The following is a 21506-nucleotide window of genomic DNA, read 5'->3' as shown; positions in this document are numbered from 1 at the left end:
TGCTGAGGGAATTAGGTTAGGAAATGAGACACTTAAAGTAGTAAAGGAGTTTTGCTATTTAGGGAGTAAAATAACCGATGATGGTCGAAGTAGAGAGGATATAAAATGTAGACTGGCAATGGCAAGGAAAGCGTTTCTCAAGAAGAGAAATTTGTTAACATCGAGTAGAGATTTAAGTGTCAGGAAGTCGTTTCTGAAAGTATTTGTATGGAGTGTAGCCATGTATGGAAGTGAAACATGGACGATAACTAGTTTGGACAACAAGAGAATAGAAGCTTTCGAAATGTGGTGCTACAGAAGAATGCTGAAGATAAGGTGTGTAGATCACGTAACTAATGAGGAGGTATTGAATAGGATTGGGGAGAAGAGAAGTTTGTGGCACAACTTGACTGGAAGAAGGGATCGGTTGGTAGGACATGTTTTGAGGCATCGAGGGATCACAAATTTAGCATTGGAGGGCGCCGTGGAGGGTAAAAATCGTAGAGGGAGACCAAGAGATGAATACACTAAGCAGATTCAGAAGGATGTAGGTTGCAGTAGGTACTGGGAGATGAAGAAGCTTGCACAGGATAGAGTAGCATGGAGAGCTGCATCAAACCAGTCTCAGGACTGAAGACCACAACAACAACAACAACGCGCCTAACATTGGAGCTCCCAGCTATCAATAATCCCACCCCCTGTGACTGCCTGGGTCTTGCAGGCTGAGAGGTTTCCTTTGGAAAAGGACAGGTGACTGCATCTGGCTAAGCGACAGTGTCAGCCACAGACAGCACCTGGAACCTGGTCGTCAGACTAACCAGGGAGTCCTTACTTTCCGCCCCCTGGGGAGTCTTTCACTGCCTGCCACGCCAGAAGGCGACCTCCCACTCGACCACTGGTGAGGGTCAACCTCAATGCAAGCAGTAACAGGGCTGGCCACCGGTGCGGACCCATCGGCAAACTCCCGAGTCATGTTGGACGTCCGTTGGATCCCCACAGCTGGGCCACAACAATGGTGGCCATTAACTGGAGCCTCAAGCTGTGTACATGAAGCCATACCATCTCAAAAACCGTTTTCTAGATTTTGCCCACAGCATCCCACCGTCACCTCTTCCATGTGTACGCGCCACAACTTCCACTACCCATCTTATTTGTTCCTGTAGTTGCTCATAGGATGTATGCAGCTTACTACACCCGATTCAGCACCCCTTGCCAAAGTCAGTTGAGTACTTTTCCCAAAGTTCTCACGTTATTCCGCATTTCCCTTCCGTTAAAAATCACCTTCAGCGCCACTGATGCCTAGTAAATATGATGAAATGCATACTGCAAAAGGGGCTAATGTCACTCTCCCCCCCCCCTCAGAAGGCAACTGCTGCTAGAAATCCCATTAAATATAACAAAAATAACGAATAAAGAGTTTGTGTTAAAATAAGTAATTCACTACAATCTTATATACGAGGTAATATATAAATATAAGAAACGAAATCTGTAACAAACACCCCTCATATCCTTGATATATGGTACTTCCTGCATAGGCTCAACCACATTTTCTTGTCTCTTCCTCTTATTCCTTCTCCTCATGTTATTCTCTGACTCTGCCATAAAAACTCTTGGAACTGAGTTCAGACTATTTCGAAAAGGTCGTAGATGTTCCAAATACCCTTCTTCTCGTTAACTAATGCTTTAGGTTGACTCGTGAAGTAGCCTTCACCACCTGATACCTTGTGATGAACTTCTTCATCCTCTCCTTCAGCCTGTGAGGGGCGGATAACATCACCCAGTGCCCTAAGTTAAACTGCAGTGAATTTCCATATGTTTCACTGATTCCTCCTGCTTCTCTCAAGCCATCTAATTCGTCTTCTGTACTCGTTCTCATTCTTCTTGTATTTTATTCTTCGTGTTTATGAAATCGAATAATGATGCTACTGCCCGTACACCAAATCATATGGGGATAACCGAGTATTCGCGTGTACTTTTCAGTTATACACGAACCTAAGATATGTATCCAAATCAAATCGCTGTGATGTGGCATCACATAGGACCAGCATTTTTCTGATTGTTGTATGAACCCACTACATTCTGTCCTTAGCTTTTGGATGAAGAGGACTAGTTCTTAACTTCTTCACATGCAACAACCAACGCAGCTCCTTCAATAAGACCAACAAGAAATTCGTGCCATGGTTGTGGTCAGTGTACTTGGATCTCCAAACTCAATTAACCAGGTGTTAGCCATTGCTTGTGTTGGTGTCACTGACAACATACCGAGGAAAATGATTTATCATTCTTGCTGGTATATGATTTAATGGTTCCAGTACATCAATCCTAGGCAGTTTAGTTGATTTTGATGCCTTCAGTACCCTCTGCAATGGCACTTCCCTGCGATTCAAGTCTGTTCGCTGCACACTCTCCAAGCAGTTCCTCATAGATGGATCCACATCTGGGTGATTTCATCTCAAATCATACAGCTCATGTCAACTCATGGTCATAAATTTCTCTGAAAAAATATATATTAGACCTCTATATCGTTAAGTGTTAAAAAATAAAATATATTCGTTTTATCTTAATTTTCGTAAATGTTATGACCTTTTGAAGAATGTTTATTTTGTAAATTACTCTTAAAACAGTAGAGAACAAAAAAAAAAAAAACAACTAATGAACCAAAAGTACTGGGGGCATGGCAGATGTTTTGCTATAAAGCTCCCTGTTAGTGTGTTGAAATTTATTTAACCCATATACCTAAAGGGGTCCTTTAACTTACAAATTTAAGACGAAAAACGAAATTTAAATTATTTTTTCCAATTAAAAACTTTTTCTTCTAATTTAGAAATTCGCAGAACGCTAACTTTTCTGATATATTACCAGATACTACTGACGTAATTATAAACAGTATCTTCCCTCCTCCACTTGCCTGTATTATGTAAATATTTATTACTAAAAATGTAAAAAATTGCATTTTTACGAGTTTTTACGAATTATTTACTAGAAAATCCACATCCGAAAACTTTTGAGAATTACGCTAAATATTATTTGGTTAATATGTTTGTAGTCAATGCAAACCAGTGGGCAATATTTTTCTGTGTAAAGTGTTAAAAAATTTTCAATATTCTGCATAATTCGCAACACTGAATTTCTAGTGTAAAATATGCATGTTGGTAAAACTGTTTCCAGCGCTCTTCTGTTTATAACAAACGATTGAGAACGTGCACATGAATCGTTATGCATTGAGTTTTGTGTTTGTTTTGAACTTTTTGTTAGATACAGTGTCAGTGAGAAAATACAGTAGTGAAAGAGTGAAATGTATCGGCTATGAAAAAAGACACAGGAAGGTGGTGTTTAAGAAAAGTGAAAAACGCTTCACAATTGTTGGAAATGTGTCAGAGGTATTGCAGAAATATCTTGGTCCTCAAGTAACGGTATTATCATTACATCAATCGTGCAGGAATTGCTACACTCATCACAAGAAGAAATTCAGTGACGACTCACCTGGACGACCCCCATCACCCAAATGTGTAACTGAAGAAGACATTGCAGATGTTTATATTTCTGGGTGTGAAGTTGTTGATGTGTTGAATGTTAACGTTTCTACTCTAGGTCCAACGATATCCCTCCTTAAAGGTCCAGGAAAGATAAGATGCACAAGAAGAACACGGTATGTAAAAAGAAAAGTGCAAGAAAGTGAAACAACTTTGAACAGGCAACATTTTCAAAACTTTCTGAAGTGTATAATGTAGATGCACTTGGTGCAGACCCTGAAGATAGTGATATGTGCACGAAATGTGATGTGTGGTTTCAAAACCTAAATACTTCTATCCCAGAAGCCACTTGTACTGAGAAGGTACAGTTACTGACACTGATACCAGGTAGCTACTCTAAGCAGTAGATACAGAAATACATAGCCACTTCCTCACATTATTTGATTTCAAAAGCTTGTAAAATAAGCAATGAGAAAGGTATTAGGGCATGCCTATATTCTAACTGTGGGAATCCGTTGCAAGACGAAATGTTTACCGTTGCTCTGGAATATTACCTAATTGATGACAAAGATTGCAACAGGCGAGGTCGTAACCAGGCATATGTTATCTCTGTTAGTGAAAATGGTGAAGAAGTTAAAAAGGTAAAAAGACATATGACAAGATGATTCAGAAAAGCATATCTCTTAATAAAAAAAAGAGAACCCAAATTTGAAAATTGGTCTCACAGAATTCTACTCCTTACTACCAACATGAGTAAAATGATAGGCAGTGAAAGAAGTATGCACATTTATTTACTGCACTAATTGGAAACTTATTTCTTTCGCCATAAGTAATGTCGCAGAAAAATAGCACACAGAGATGGACCTGACGCTTATATGTATATGTGAAGAGCCGCAAGATAAATGATGGTTTCAGGAGTACGTAATGTGTCCTGGTGCTTAAGTGATGACTGTTGAAGCATTACATCTTCAGGATCCTGTCAATGACGTAACTTATGCACTGTGGGAGAGAGGAGAGTTGGTGAAGCAGACAGTAGGACGAGATAAGTTTGTTACAGAGGTTAAGCATTGTGTTGTGAAAGGAATAGCTCATCATCATTTTTGGGGGATTCAGAGACAGATCATAGCAGAAATAAAATCAGCCACATCCCAGAATACTAATACATTAATTCTTCATTTCGACTTTGCTGAGAATTGGTCTGTTGCTCAGAACGAAATTCAAAGTTACCACTGGCACACATCACAGGTATCAATATATTCACGTGTTGCTCACTTCCTTGGAACATCACACTGTTTTGCTATTGTCAGTGACGATCTGATTCATGACAGTGCACATGATGCTACGCTGTCAGCGTGATAATTGATGACATAGTGCGGCGGCGCGGTTCTTTCCGTCCCTTTACGACGGACCTGCACCTACCTGTGAACATTGTCTCAACAGATCATCAGAAGGGAAGCCGAGTGAAACCTACTGTACTTCGACGTGAACCGGGCTGCAATTAAGGTCACTAATCTACGTTTCGGGAGAAACACGAAATGAAAGGTTGGAAATTTCGTCCCCAATTAATATATTCTGAAACTTAGGTGAACACGTATCACTGCCAAGCCTGTGCTAGTCTTAACACAGTCACTCACAACCCCTTTCACTCACGTTAGCAAGTTTATGGCGTTGCATTTCCCGAAAACGTAATAGCTACAAAAATCCTGATTGTTTTTGATTGATAATGCTCGCCAAATATTAAGTCTGTCGGTTCCAAAAGCAGTCACAGAGTTTAGCCACCGACCTGCTCAATACGCCACGCGGAATATATGTCTTTTCTCGTCACAAAATTCACTTAAAAATTCCGAAATTTCTACACATACATCGGAATAATTATGCCGTCACTTTCTAACACTTTTGATGTATGAAACACTGCTAGATCCGGCAACTTATCATTTCCATCGGAACTACTACTGCACAAGTCCGATATCTTTCATGGCTACGCTTCCACTCTTGTCTAGAATACTCTAGGTCTTCTCTATCAGCAGAGAAATGCGCGCGAAGAATACTGATTTACCATTGGTCAGTTTACTCAACAGCCAATAGCAAAACAACACTCTCCCGCGCCAGTCGGCGCTTTTCACCCATAACCAATCGCAAAATAGTAAACCTCACGACTGAACTTTTTACCGACGTAATTATCTAATATGCTGAAGATTTGCTTATGCATAAAGTTATTTACTGTTGTTATTTATACCTGAATTAACTTTCCCTTTACCATAAACTTACTTTACAAATCTATTCTACAAAAATCCTCTTTGTCCATATCCATACTTCTTCGAAATGTTCCCACACTATATCCTACTACATAACTTGTTAAACAATTACCTTCATATTAACCTTAAACCACACTAACGCATCATTCATATTGCTAAAACACATTTATAACATTTTACATACACAAAAAGAAATAATAACACTTTATGAAAATACTAGAACAGTTTATGAAAACCATTCTATTACTTTAGTGCATTCTACTGGGCACAATCGAAACTAAAATCACAGTCCCCCTATCCAATATTGTCCTCTATCGGCTGATACATAAACTACGTGCGCGTCCAGTCTCGTGTCACCATCTATCACAATCCAGCTCTGAGACACATCTCTCACTTAACTGCCTCCAAGGCAAGATCGTTATACGCCGCTACGCCTCAATAGCATCTAGAGGCCATGCATTTCTTAAATATGTGTATGTGACTGATGGTGCAGCATGACCGCTTTCAGCTTTAAGATCTTGGTCAACACTGTAGTACACGAATTAAGACAACAAAATGGATAATTTCAGTAACAGGTGTTGGAAAAAGTGCATGTGATGTGATGGGGTGAACATCTTGCAACAAGATTTAGTCTCCAGCATGAGGCTGTTGATGCTTGATTTGTACGCCCCATATCAACATTAGTAACAAACATGAAACTCTGAATTCGACGTTGTTTTCGTCAGTGATGAGTCTCACACTAATTATTTGGCATTCGTAAATAAGTAGCCAGACAACTTCATCATCGACCTAAATTCACAACGTGTAACTGTGCACAATCGCGAGCTGAAATAATTGGTCCACGGTTATTTGAAGAAAACGAACGGGCAGCTTCGGTGACTTCTGATAGTTATGTCCACATGATTCAGGAGCTTTTCCTGCCAAAGAAACAGGCGTGGAAGATGCATGGTTCCAGCCGGACTGTGTCATGGGACACACAGCATGTGTATCAATGACGGTTTTGCGATAACTCTTCCCAGGACATCTCATTTTCTTGGGGAGGAATCTCCACTCGCCACCATGATCGCCAGATGTAGCCCCCTGCGACTGGCTATTTAAAATAATTTGTTTAGAACGATTGCCCTAGGACCCTAGCCTCCTGGAGAACAACATTCCTGAAGCTGACGCCAACATATCCGTCGATATGCTGGGAAGAGTTGAACGAAACTTCCTATGATAATTCAGTTAAAGCAGAGTATTGGCAATAATGGAAACCTTCTGCCCCACATCGTCTTGAGAACTCTGTAAATACAAAAGCTGGATGTTGTCCTTGGTGCTGTTCAAATAATTAAATACACATCTGCGTTACTTTTATTTGAATGGATTTCTAAAAAGATCAAGTTGCTTTGCTCTACAATGTACAAACACTGAATGACACCCAATTGGTTGCAGAATGATGCAAGCGCTGCCGAACCCTGGCGTCTCGAAAGACGAAGAGGAGTACTTCATGCGCAATACTAAGCGTGGTTTGGCTCTCGTCTTCAACCATTATGAGTTCTCCATCCGTGAGTTCAAAGACGGCGAGTTGTACAGGCCGCCGAGAAGGGAAGGAACCAGCCGAGACAAAGACGCAGTCTTGAAGACTTTTAGGAAACTCGGCTTCGAAATCAAACCTCACGACGATAAGCTATACGAGGAAATAAAGGAGATACTGGCAGAAGGTAAGTAAACATTTTCAGAAACATCTTAAATATTTGTTGTTGTTGTTGTGGTCTTCAGTCCTGAGACTGGTTTGATGCAGCTCTCCATGCTACTCTATCCTGTGCAAGCTTCTTCATCTCCCAGTACCTACTGCAACCTACATCCTTCTGAATCTGCTTGGTGTATTCATCTCTTGGTCTCCCTCTACGATTTTTACACTCCACGCTGCCCTCCAATGCTAAATTGGTGATTCCTTGATGCCTCAACACATGTCCTACCAACCGGTCTCTTCTTCTTGTCAAGTTGTGCCACAAACTTCTCATCTCCCTAATCCTATTCAATACTTCCTCATTAGTTACGTGATCTACCCATCTAATCTTCAGCATTCTTCTGTAGCACCACATTTCGAAAGCTTCTATTCTCTTCCTTTCCAAACTATTTATCGTCCATGTTTCACTTCCATACATGCCTACACTCCATACAAATACTTTCAGAAATGACTGCCTGACACTTAAATCTATAATCGATGTTAACAAATTTCTCTTCTTCAGAAACTCTTTCCTTGCTATTGCCAGTCTACATTTTATATCCTCTCTACTTCGACCATCATCAGTTATTTTGCTCCCCAAATAGCAAAACTCCTTTACTACTTTAAGTGTCTCATTTCCTAATCTAATACCCTCACCATCTCCCGACTTAATTCGACTACATTCCATTATCCTCGTTTTGCTTTTGTTGATGTTCTTCTTATACCCTCCTTTCAAGACGCTATCCATTCCGTTCACCTGCTCTTCCAAGTCCTTTGCTGTCTCTGACAGAATTACAATGTCATCGGCGAACCTCAAGGTTTTTATTTCTTCTCCATGGATTTTAATACCTACTCCGAATTTTTGTTTTGTTTCCTTCACTGCTTTCTCAATATACAGATTGAATAACATCGCGGATAGGCTACAACCCTGTCTCACTCCCTTCCCAACCACTGCTTCCCTTTCATGCCCTTCAACTCTTATAACTGCCATTTGGTTTCTGTACAAATTGTAAATAGCCTTTTTTTCCCTGTATTTTACCCCTGCCACCTTCAGAATTTGAAAGAGAGTATTCCAGTCAACATTGTCAAAAGAAGTCTACAAATGCTAGAAACGTAGGTTTGCCTTTCCTTAATCTAGCTTCCAAGATAAGTCGTAGGGTCAGTATTGCATCACGTGTTCCAACATTTCTGCGGAATCCAAACTGATCTTCCCCGAGGTCGGCTTCAACTAGTTTTTTTCCATTCGTGTGTAAAGAATTCGCGTTAGTATTTTGCAGCCGTTACTTATTAAACTGATAGTTCGGTAATTTTCACATCTGTCAACAACTGCTTTCTTTGGGATTGGAATTATTATATTCTTCTTGAAGTCTGTGGGTATTTCGCCTGTCTCATACATCTTGCTCACCAGATGGTAGAGTTTTGTCAGGACTGGCTCTCCCAAGGCTGTCAGTAGTTCTAATGGAATGTTATCTACTCCCGGGGCCTTGTTTCGACTCAGGTTTTTCAGTGCTCTGTCAAACTCTTCACGCAGTATCGTATCTCCCATTTCATCTTCGTCTACGTCCTCTTCCATTTCCATAATATTGTCCTCAAATACATCGTCCTTATATAGACCCTCTATATACTCCTTCCACCTTTCTGCTTTCCCTTCTTTGCTTAGAACTGGGTTTCCGTCTGAGGTCTAGATATTCATACAAGTGGTTCTCTTTTCTCCAAAGGTCTCTCTAATTTTCCTGTAGGCAGTATCTATCTTACCCCTAGTGAGATAAGCCTCTACTTCCTTACATTTGTCCTCTAGCCACTTCTGCTTAGCCATTTTGCACTTCCTGTCGATCTCATTTTTGAGACGTTAAATATTTAAAAATAAAAATTTACGCATCTTTTCGAATGTTGGGTTGACAGTGATAACTTTAAAAGTGACCGTAACAGTTTCAAGACAAATGTTGATTTCTTTTATGTTGGAAATGAAGAGCTTCACCTTCGCCGGCAGAGTAAGAGCGTTAAATGGCATCGTTAGTGAAACGACTACATAAAAAAGGAGAGAGAGGTAATGTAGACAATTATGAAATAAAATCTTTGAATCCAGTGTTTTCGAAAGTTTTTGACACACGACGCATAAGGGACGAATGCCACATCTCAGGACACGTAATTTATTGGCAGACTGGAAGTTTACCTTCGAGGAATTAGCATTTACAGGAAAAGGAATTTGATGTTTTGAGTGTGAGGCATTACTAGGGCAGCACAGGAGGACAGAAGTTATTGTCTTTGATTTAACAAAGGCCTTTGTAGTGAAACAATTTTGCATAAATTGGAATATCGTAGGATAACGGAAAAACTTCGGCAATAGCTCAGATCTGGGAAGAAGAAAGCAGAAAGTTCTCCTCCAGTTTAACAAACAGGGAATAAGTTTGAATATGTAAAGTGGAAAGTTGCCACAGGTTCTGTTACAGTCCGTTTTCTTAAAATAATTGTATCAATGATCTACTACTGAACCTGAGAGATGGTTCGAAACACTTTCCCTTTGCAGATGACACAATTGTTAGATGGGGAACGATATGTAAAAGATCTAAGCTGCTTACACTACGCTTGTCGCCCTCTTCTGGAGTGCTGCTGTGCGGTGTGGGATCCGCATCAGATGTGATTGATTGAGGACATCGAAAAAGTTAAAGAAGAGCAGACCATTTTGTATTACCACGAAACAGGGGAGAGAGTGTCACGGATATGATACACGAATTGGAATGGTTGTCATTAAAACAAAGGCGTTTTTCGCTGAGGCAGGAACTTCTGACGAAATTTCAATAACCACCTTTCTCCTCAGTGAAAATATTTTGTTGGTGCCCACCTACGTAGGAAGAAATGATCATCATAATAAAATAAGAGAAATCAGAGGTCGCACGGAAAGATTTAACTATTCGTTTTTCTCGCGCACTGTTCTAGAATAGAACGGCAGAGAAGTAGCTTAATGGTGGTTCGATGAACCTCCTGCCAGACGCTTAATTGTGAATTGCACAGTAATCGTGTGGATGTAGATGTAGAGCTATCTAAGAGGTTAGTAAATAACATTAGCAGGTGGCTTCCAGAGAGTAAATTAACGTCGAACTGCAACAAAAAGCAATGCTCTTCACTCTTGTAAGAGCTGAAATGTGTTGTCCCATGATGGTCACACAGTAAAGTCTTGTATTTTAAATATTTGTGACTACGGTTAGATGAAAAGCTTTCTTGTATCACGTAAAAGAGTTTGTGCTACAGCTGAATACCGGTACTGCTATTTTCATGGTAAGAATAATCTCCACCGTCTCTGAAGGCTTCTTTACTGTGCTTACATTCACTCCATTATCTGTTACCATATTCTTACCCCAGAAGAAGGCTTTCCGACAAATCTTCAGCGTCAGTTAGCGATAATCATGTGGGCTAAGCCTACCACGAAATGCCCTCTTTCCTCTACACTTTCTGCTTTCAAAATAAAAATTCTATTGCCACAGCTGTGATCAGGATCATTACACCACAAAACACTCATCGTTCATCGTCCTACTTTACCCTCACCGTATTCGTCCAGTAATAAAACAGAAATCAAGCTCTTTACACTAACAAGACGAGTAAACGATATTCCAAGTAAAAAATTTAAAATAACAAAGTCTAACTGTCTCCAAGTACTGAATAACTCATTCATCAGTCAGTAATGACTTCCTACTATGTTGCCAAAATGTTAACTTACACCAATAGTGCTTTACTCCTATGAGTGTTCCAAGGATGCAATAGTCCACCAGCCTTAATATTTCAAGTAACAACAATTCATGCTAAGAAATAAACTTCCTTCTAACGTATCACACAAAAGTTTCAGACACAATCCAAAGCAGCACTTAAGTTCCAAAGAAGCATTTCTGGGTTCCACAACGGCGTTGTTACAGACACAAAAAATGAAAAACTTTATTCCATCAAGAGTTTCTTTGTAAAACACAAGCAAAGCAAGAAGTACTATACTAAGAACATAAACCAAATCCCATGACATCGTCCAAAATAATCCTTAACTTATAACAAAAGAAATCTACCCATACCTTATACTCTGCAAACTAACATCCAAAAAAGAAAACAAGAAACCCCTTCATCACTGGTACAAAATTCTCATATCTCTATTACTTTGGTATATGACACAACAGATACACACAATAAAACACCAAAAAACTCGATACACTTGTGGCGCTGCCACTTACGGTAGCATGCATCTAGCTTATGTTAGTGCGGCATGCCTTTCTTTTTTCTTTGATGTGCAACTACACGTATATGTGCATAAAAATCATACAGCTTGATGAACTGCACATGTACACACAATTAAAGCGCACCACCTGACGTAAAGAACGGAACACAACATACATATTAAAAAAAAACGAAAACAAAAAGAACGGTGGTAATGTATCTGGATCTGATGAACCCCAGAAGGGCATATTCTTCCAACTTCTATGACCATTTCTGTGTCGAAAGCTGCTGTTTAATGTTCACCGGCTAGGTCATCACAATTACCTGACATGCGTTTTGATTCCGGATAATAAATTTCTTAATTTTTCCTTTTACAGTGTATGAGCTTGTCAGGATAACCCACTGACCTATACAGTACTATGGTGGTTTGCATTGTGGTTTCCCAACCATTCCTGACCTTCAAGGATTCTGATATTGGCTTTTTTTTCCTCTTACGATATCTTCCAGAAAATTTGCACTGACTCACCATTTTTCACAACCTTAGGTTTACCTTAAATGGCGGTGGCATGTTCCTACTATATATTACTTTGGTGAGAGCTCTGTACCTTCACGAGACTTAGAATTATATGCTGTGACAGCTTATGACACTAAAATATCCCAGTCACTATGATGACTATTCACATGGTGACTTAACATTTTCCCTATCATTTGATGTACACTTTCTGCTCTACCATTTGGCTGCGGATGTAATGGGGATGTCCTCAACTTACAAACTGCAACAAATTGCACAACTGCTTCCTTAATTACGATGTTAAATTGGTGTTCTGATTCATAATGAACTTCTCTGTAACACCGAACTTTAATAGCCAGTTGTTCACTATTGCCTGTGCTACCATGTCAGCTTACTGATTCAGGCCAGCAACAATTCTCACATAGCGCCAAGCGCCAAATGTTATCTAGTATCGGCAGAAGATAGCAGTTCCCCCCTGGTGTCTGGTCAGAAGGTCCTGAACTCTCCATCCCAATCATTATAAAACGTTTACTCACCTCTAGTGGCAGGTAACTTTCGCACTGGAATATGTTGCTGGCTTAACTCTGTCCACTGTCCACATGGCACGCAGTTTCTTAGCATAATTGTTCACACATTTTCTATGTGTGCATCACCAGTGATATTGAGCTACTCTTCACTCCTTGGTCCTTTGCCTCCGTCCCCCTGACTGGATAATATGTGGTCATGTGCCTGATTTAGTACTTCTTCACGCAACGGAATTGTAACCACAACACATGGTCCAAGCTTTTACATACTGCGTAATACACCATCATGTATAACGAACTGCAGCTGCATTCCAAATAGTTTGCAATCCCCATCTGCAGCTTGCGCTCTGTGACTCTGCAATGTTACGACGAACTGTCCATAATACACCATTATCCCTATTGAGGCTGCCTGCATTACAGGAATTTTTATCAGGTTTACAAACAACTTCTAAATTCACTTAGTTTCTGTGCTAAGTCTGTGAGCCTACTAGATGGATCCTTTAATACAAACACTCATTTCAACATCGTGAGATCTGTGATTACGTTAAACTTTTTTATACAAACTGCAGCAGAAGTATGTGGCACCATATATGAGGCTCAACATGCCCTTTACTTTTGGAAAATTGTTCTTCTCAGCTTTGTCTAATTGTTGCCTTGATTAGGTTATGGAATGTTCATCCCCTTCTACCTCTTTCCTCAAAATAGAGTCTAGTGTGTGATTTTTAGTGTCCCATCATAATATGCAATCATATTTTTAGTTCAGAAATACCATTACCGGCCTAGTAGTCAGCAATTTCTTTGGCTTTTCTAATGAAGCATCGCATTTTGATGTTCAGTTTAACTTTACATCTTTTGTCAATAAGAACACGAGAGGTCTGTTAAACTTGGGAGAAATTTCCTCTTACATTTCGCTAACTTCAAAAACCAATGCAAGTCTTCTCCTCCCTGCACTGCTGGAAATTCTGGAAGGTGTTCATCCTTCTAGAATCCGTCCACACCCTCTCATGAATAATTCGGTGTCCTAAAAATGGGGAAATCCAGGATAGAATAATGACAGTATTATGAAAAGGGTAAATTGCTACTCGCTTTATAGTGGAGATGCTGAGTTGCAGACACACACATCAAAAAGACCGCTAAACAAGTAAGTTTTCGGCCGAAAGGCCTTGTTCTGAAATAGACAAAATACGCACACAAACACGCACACACACACACACACACACATACACACACACACACACACACACAACTCACAAACACACACACATACACACATGACCACTGTCTCTGGCCACGGAGGTGATTTTGTGAATGTGTGTGTGTGTGTGTGTGTGTGTGTGTGTGTGTGTGTGTGTGTGTGTGTGTGTGTGTGTCTTTGTGTTCGTTGTCTACTTCAGCAGAAGAAGGCCGTTTGGCCGAAAGCTTGCTTGTTTAGTGGTTTTTGTTGTGCCTGTTTGCGATTCAACATCTCCACTCTATGTTGAGTAGCAATTTATCCTTTTCATAATACTACATGTGCTAAGTAATTTACTTCCTGCAGTGCAAACTAACACTTTTCTGTGCTAAGGTTTATGTTTGCTGAGCATATTCCCTTTAACACCAACGTACACACCCCTCTGTATCTCTAGCAATCACAAGGATCTCGTCCAGATAAACGATACATTACTTTAAATTTAATCCACTCCACACTCCATCCATGAAACGCTGAAATGTGTCTAGTGCGTACTTCATGTTAAACAGCATATACCGACACTGGTAATGACCTCAAGGTTCGATGCTGTTTTCAGCTAATGATATCCACTCCTTAGATCTATAGTGAAAATATACCTACAATGCCACAAATTGTCCAGTATTTCTGTTATATTCAGGATTGGGTATATGTCTGTAATTGAATGACTATTGAGGCATCTATAGTCACAGCTAAACCTCTACACCTTCGTTTCATTCACTCTCTTTTCTCTTTTGGTACTACCACTACAGGATCACCTCATGGACTGTAGTTTCCTCAATGTTGCCATTACACAGTTGGTGGTTAATAGGCTCCATCATTATGTGATACGGCGCAGACTACACCAGTGATTCACACCAGCTGGTATTCTGTGTTGCGTCACTGTAGTTGGTACTCTTTTCGTTACCTTTAAATGTTTCACCTTCTCACATAATGCAGTTACGCCGATGGTTATCTTATAGGTAGGCTTCAAATTCATCCTGTCTAGATCATCTTCATCTAGAACATCTAAACCGGTGACCAACAATGCTTTAGGTAACTCTGTGTCTTCATTCACGAAATCATCAATGCTGAAGTGCACTATCTGCTTACTGTCTACCTCCAGTACAAGTAAAATGTTTTTGTGTTTTATCCAGTTCATTATTCTCGAACAGTGATTCAACTACAATGGCACATTTACTGGTAGATCTGTTACTACTTTCATCTGTAGTAGTTCCCTGTACCTTGTGGAATGCTATCATATGAACTGATCACTAATGCTTTTGCACGTAGTTCTATCGGTTCATTATACTGGAAAGATGAGACTTGAAGCAGTATGTCACCGACAACACTTTCCCCAGACAGAACTATGTTTCATAGAGAGTAGTTTTAGCGTGGTGCTTATACAGAAAACCCAATGAAGGATATGCTGTAACTGACATCTGCATTATATGTAACCTCCACATTCTTCCAAAGTGGCTTTGTTCCCGCCTGAAAACTTAATACTGCCAATCCCACCGAATGCACGTCATTACCCTCTATTCTACATAATCTATCCTGTGAAGGGTTTAATAACCTCTTTCCTATGGGGTGCAAACTTAATACAGACATGTACACCACTGTGTATGATAGGCATTTGTGCTTCCCTTCCATCAAATACTCTGCTAACATTCACTGAGAGTGCTGCCTAGTGGACCTGGGCCTTCCATTCTCATTTAATGGTTGGCTATTTCTGTTTAATAACGTTCTGTTATCCTCCATATTTTTCTACAGTCTTGTTCTTAATGTCCAGCTTTCCCACATTTTCTACATTGTGGATAAAGACAATCTCATTGTATCCAGAATGAGATTTTCATTCTGCAGCGGAGTGTGCGCTGATATGAAGAGATACTGGCAGAAGTAAAGCTGTGTGTACCGGGCGTGAGTTGTGCTTCGGTAGCTCAGATGGTAGAGCACTTGCCCGCGAAAGGCAAAGGTCCCGAGTTCGAGTCTCGGTCGGGCACACAGTTTCAATCTGCCAGGAAGTTTCAATGTCATTGTATGTGGCCCGATACTCTACAATGGTAGCATTTGAGGTCAACGGAAAAAATGATTCTCTGATTAGCCATCTGTTTCTTCTAAATCCGTTGCTGTGCCATTGGCTCCACCTAATTCTTTCAGAGATTCTGTTCTTACCTTCCTTGACACAGTGGGTGGCAATGCATCTAATACCCTGTCCGCTGCTTCTTGTAGAAGGATCTTATTTGTGTTGTAACTCTCCTTTAACTCACAGGGCCGGCAGTTGTAGCCGAGCGGTTCTATGTGCTTCAGTCTGACCGCTACGGTCGCAGGTTCGAATCCTGCCTCGGGCATGGATGTGTGTGATGTCCTTAGGTTAGTTAGGTTTAAGTAGTTCCAAGTTCTAGGGGACTGATGACCTCAGATGTTAAGTCCCATAGTGCTCAGATCCATCTTACAGGTATTAATACTGAGTCTTCTTATTCTCTCAGTAAAATTGTTGATGGATTCGCCCCGCTTCTGTGACATACCATTTAACTGATTACACTGGTGCGGAAAGCTATTCTTTCTTCTATGCTGCTGTAATGTATGTCCCTTAGAACATGAAACGTCTGAGCGTTTCTCAGTTCCTCGTGGTACATCACATAAGTTTACACATCCCCTCTTAAACATAGTTTGGTCCTTCATAACAATTGTTCATCAGCCCAAGAACAGTAGTTTTGCGACTGTCAACAGATTTTCGCTATTACTAACGCATCGTCTCCTATCCTGTCCAGGAAAGGATTAACTAGGCTAACAGCACTAGTATGGGCACCGATAAGCTGGACGGAAACCCTCCTCCTACAAAGCATCCAACTGCAGATATGTTTCATCTGCTCTCATTTGAACTACTTGGTATAGTCATGACTATACTTCAACAAGTTCCTGACTGGTAACCACCGGTGCCTTTGATTTATACATACTGTATCTAAACCACTGATACAACCGCAATAGGACAAACACAGGGACTCTTAACCTTATCACTACTGTAACAATTTTTGACAAGCCCTGATTTTTGCACCTGTACACTCGTCACACTCCTGGCGTAATGCCCATACCTTCTGCACTTGAAGCGCATTACAGGTGATGACTGAGTACAGGGGGCACTAACACTAGTAAATTACATTTCGTATATGGAACAGGGCGCATGTCTGCGAAAGTCTCGTGCATTTCCTCTGAACTGTCCAAGACAATGCCCTCAGTAACTCTGATAATTTACTGTAAACCCAGTCCTCCAATCCAATCTAACCAACATCGCACAATATTTGAAGATAGAACAGTCACTGACCCCACTGCTCCATTGATGTTGTATGCTGGCCCAAGACGTAGCTCAGTTTCACTGGTCGCTTCCGACAGCAGTTATTACATGTCAGGATGGTCCAGGTATGTTGTTGTTGTGGTCTTCAGTCCTGAGACTGGTTTGATGCAGCTCTCCATGCTACTCTATCCTGTGCAAGCTTCTTCATCTTCCAGTACCTACTGCAGCCTACATATTTCTGAATCTGCTTAATGTATTGATCTCTCGGTCTCCCTCTAGGATTTTTACCCTCCACGCTGCCCTCCAATGCTAAATTTGTGATCCCTTGATGCTTCAGAACATGTCCTACCAACCGGTCCCTTCTTTTTGTCAAGTAGTGCCACAAACTCCTCTTCTCCCCAATTCTATTCAATACCTCCTCATTAGTTACGTGATCTACCCATCTAATCTTCAGCATTCTTCTGTAGCACCACATTTCGAAAGCTTTTATTCTCTTCCTTTCCAAACTATTTATCGTCCATGTTTCACATCCATACATGCCTACACTCCATACAAATACTTTCAGAAACGATTTCCTGACACTTAAATCTATACTCGATGTTAACAAATTTCTCTTCTTCAGAAACGCTTTCCTTGCTATTGCAAGTCTACATTTTATATCCTCTCTTCTTCGACCATCATCAGTTATTTTGCTCTCCAAATAGCAAAACTCCTTTACCACTTTAAGTGTCTCATTTCCTAATCTAATTCCCTCAGCATCACCCGACTTAATTCGACTACATTCCATTATCCTCGTTTTGCTTTTGTTGATGTTCATCTTATACCCGCCTTTCAAGACACTATCCATTCCATTCAACTGCTCTTCCAAGTCCTTTGCTGTCGCTGACAGAATTACAATGTCATCGGCGAACCTCAAAGTTTTTATTTCTTCTCCATGGATTTAAATACCTACTCCGAAATTTTCTTTTGTTTCCCTTACTGCTTGCTCAATATACAGATTCGGGAAGAGGCTACAACCGTGTCTCACTCCCATCCCAACCACTGCTTCCCTTTCATGTCCCTCGACTCTTATAACTGCCATCTGGTTTCTGTACAAATTGTAAATAGCCTTTCGCTCCCTGTATTTTACCCCTGCCACCTTCAGAATATTCCGGTATATTGGCCGTATTTCGTCAACGTGGTGTCTCAGGAACGTTGACAGCAGGTATGAAGAACCTGTTCCTCATCCATCATGGTATCATAATTGCAGTGGTAACGACAACATCTCACATTCAGTATAATTCATACAGCGGCTGAAGACAGCTCCTCAGAGGCATGCGGCGTCCCTGGGTGATGCCGGCCCCAAAAAAGCACTCATCAGCATTGGGTGGCAAACGCCGCAAGGACGCCACGCTGATATCGCGGCCAATTTTCTATGGATAATGCGGAAGGTCCACAAAGAGCACCGTTGAGTTGTACGCTAAAAGGTATCCCAACAGATGTTTCTCATGACTCACATGTTAGTTCCAGAGAAACTGCGAGTGCCTCTGGAATAAGTCAGCCTACGATTGTTCACACTTTGTGTGGAAACAACTTCCAGCCACATCATGAGCCACTTCACCAGCAGAAAACCAGCGGAACTGCAGAATACACATGGAATTCTCCCGTTCGGTTCTGTTGCAACACCAGGACAGTAGCTTCTTTCTTCAAAGAATTCTCTTCTACATCTACATCCATACTCCGCAAGCCATCTGACGGTGTGTGGTGGAGGGTAACTTGAGTACCTCTATCGGTTCTCCCTTCTATTCCAGTCTCGTATTGTTCGTTGAAAGAAGGATTGTCGGTATGCCTCCGTGTGGGCTCTAATCTCTCTGAATTTATCCTCACGGTCTCTTTGCGAGATATACGTAGGAATTAACTGCTTCAAGTTGTTGGCCTGCTATATTGTAGGTAAATGATAAGAGATATTTCTTTCTATGTATTCGCACCACATTACACTTGTCTACAGTGAGATTCAATTGCCATTCCCTGCACCATGCGTCAAGTTGTTGCAGATCCTCTTGCGTTTCAGTACAATTTTCCATTGTTACAACCTCTCGATATACCACAGCATCATCCGCAAAAAGCCTCAATGACCTTCCGATGTTATCCACAAGGTCATTTATATATATTGTGAATAGAAACGGTCCTACGACACTGCTCTGCGGCACACCTGAAATCACTCTTACTTCGGAAGACTTCTCTCCATTGAGAAAGACATGCTGCTTTCTGTTATCTAGGAACTCTTCAATCCAATCACACCACTGCTCTGATAGTCCACACGCTCTTACTTTGTTCATTAAACGACAGTGGGGAACTGTATCGAACGCCTTGCGGAAGTCAAGAAACACGGCATCTGCCGGGACATGAAAGGGAAGCAGCAGTTGGGAACGGAGTGAGACAGGGTTGTAGCCTCTCCCCGATGTTATTCAATCTGTATATTGAGCAAGCAGTAAAGGAAACAAAAGAAAAATTCGGAGTAGGTATTAAAATCCACGGAAAAGGACAGCAAAGGACTTGGAAGAGCAGTTGAATGGAATAAGCAGTGTCTTGAAAGGAGGATATAAGATGAACATCAACAAAAGCAAAACGACTACAATGGAATGTAGTCGAATTAAGTCGGGTGATGCTGAGGGAATTAGATTAGGAAATGAGACACTTAAAGTAGTAAAGGAGTTTTGCTATTTGGGGAGCAAAATAACTGATGATGGTCGAAGTAGAGAGGATATAAAATGTAGACTGTCAATGGCAAGAAAATCGTTTCTGAAGAAGAGAAATTTGTTAACATCGAGTATAGATTTAAGTGTCAGGAAGTCGTTTCAGAAAATATTTGTATGGAGTGTAGCCATGTATGGAAGTGAAACATGGACGATAAATAATTTGGACAAGAAGACAATAGAAGTTTTCAAAATGTGGTGCTACAGAAGAATGCTGAAGATTATATGGATAGATCACATAACTAATGAGGAGGTATTGAATAGAATCGGGGAGAAGAGGAATTTGTGGCACTACTTGACAAGAAGAAGGGACCGGTTGGTAGGACATGTTATGAGGCATCAAGGGATCACAAATTTAGCATTGGAGGGCAGTGTGGAGGGTAAAAATCATAAAGGGAGACCAAGAGATGAATACACTAAGCAGATTCAGAAGGACATAGGTTGCAGTAAGTACTGGGAGATGAAGAAGCTTGCACAGTGTAGAGTAGCATGGAGAGCTGCATCAAACCAGTCTCAGTACTGAAGACCACAACAACAACAACCTGGGAACCCGTGTCTATGGCCCTGTGAGTCTCGTGGACGAATAGCGCGAGCTGGGTTTCACACGATCGTCTTTTTCGAAACCCATGCTGATTCGTACAGAGTAGATTTCTAGTCTCCAGAAAAGTCATTATACTCGAACATAATACGTGTTCCAAAATTCTACAACTGTCGACGTTAGACATATAGGTCTATGGTTCTGCACATCTGTTCCACGTCCCTTCTTGAAAACGGGGATGACCAATGGCCTTTTCCAATCTTTTGGAACGCTGCGCTGTTCTAGAGACCTTCGATCCACCGCTGCAAGAAGAGGGGCAAGTTCCTTGGCGTGCTCTGTGTAAAAACTAACTAGTATGCCATCAGGTACAGCGGCCTTTCCTCTTTTGAGCAATTTTAATTGTTTCTTTTATTTATTTATTTATTTATTTATTTATTTATTGTTCCGTGGGACCAAATTTAGGAGAAGTCTCCATGGTCATGGAACGAGTCAATACATGAAATTATAACACGATTGTAGAAACAGATAAAATGAAACAAGTCGTTAGTTTAAATAAAGAAAATCAAGAATGTAACACTGGAATTTGCTTAATTTTTTATCTCTTCCAGGAGCTCCTCGACAGAATAGAAGGAGTGAGCCATGAGGAAACTCTTCAGTTTAGACTTAAAAGTGTTTGGGCTCTATCCCTCTGTCATCTATTTCTATATCTACCATTTTGTCTTCTGTGCGACAATCTGGAGAAGGAACTACAGTGCAGTCTTCCTCTGTGAAACTGCTTTGGAAAAAGACATGTAGTATTTCGGCCTTTAGGCAGTCATCCTCTGTTTCAGCACCATTTTGGTCACAGAATGTCTGCACATTTTGTTTTGATCCATCTACAGCTTTGAGATAAGAACAACATTTCTTATACCACTCTCCAACAGCGTGCTACAGATACTAACTCCTATGTCTTTGCGTGCGAGCTAGGATTTCCCTTATTTTATTACGATGATCATTTCTCCTTATGTAGGTCGGCATCGACGAAATATTTTCCCATTCGGAAGAGAATGTTGACGATTGAAATTTCGTGAGAAGTTCCCTGCCGCAAATA

At 40.8% G+C, this 21506-nt stretch overlaps 1 protein-coding gene across 1 annotated transcript in view; it reads left to right on the top strand.

The window, feature by feature from the left end:
- LOC124551087 (caspase-1-like) overlaps positions 1-21506 on the top strand; it is an 83359-nt gene that overhangs the window by 22199 nt on the left and 39654 nt on the right. Inside the window, exon 2 of the mRNA XM_047126020.1 lies at positions 7139-7407. Coding sequence (XP_046981976.1) covers positions 7139-7407 — 269 coding nt within the window. The remainder of the gene's footprint in view (positions 1-7138; positions 7408-21506) is intronic.

This window comes from Schistocerca americana, chromosome 1 (assembly GCF_021461395.2).
Source record: "Schistocerca americana isolate TAMUIC-IGC-003095 chromosome 1, iqSchAmer2.1, whole genome shotgun sequence".
Classification (NCBI taxonomy): Eukaryota; Metazoa; Arthropoda; class Insecta; order Orthoptera; family Acrididae; genus Schistocerca; species Schistocerca americana.
This window is presented reverse-complemented; position numbering and strand designations above follow the sequence as displayed.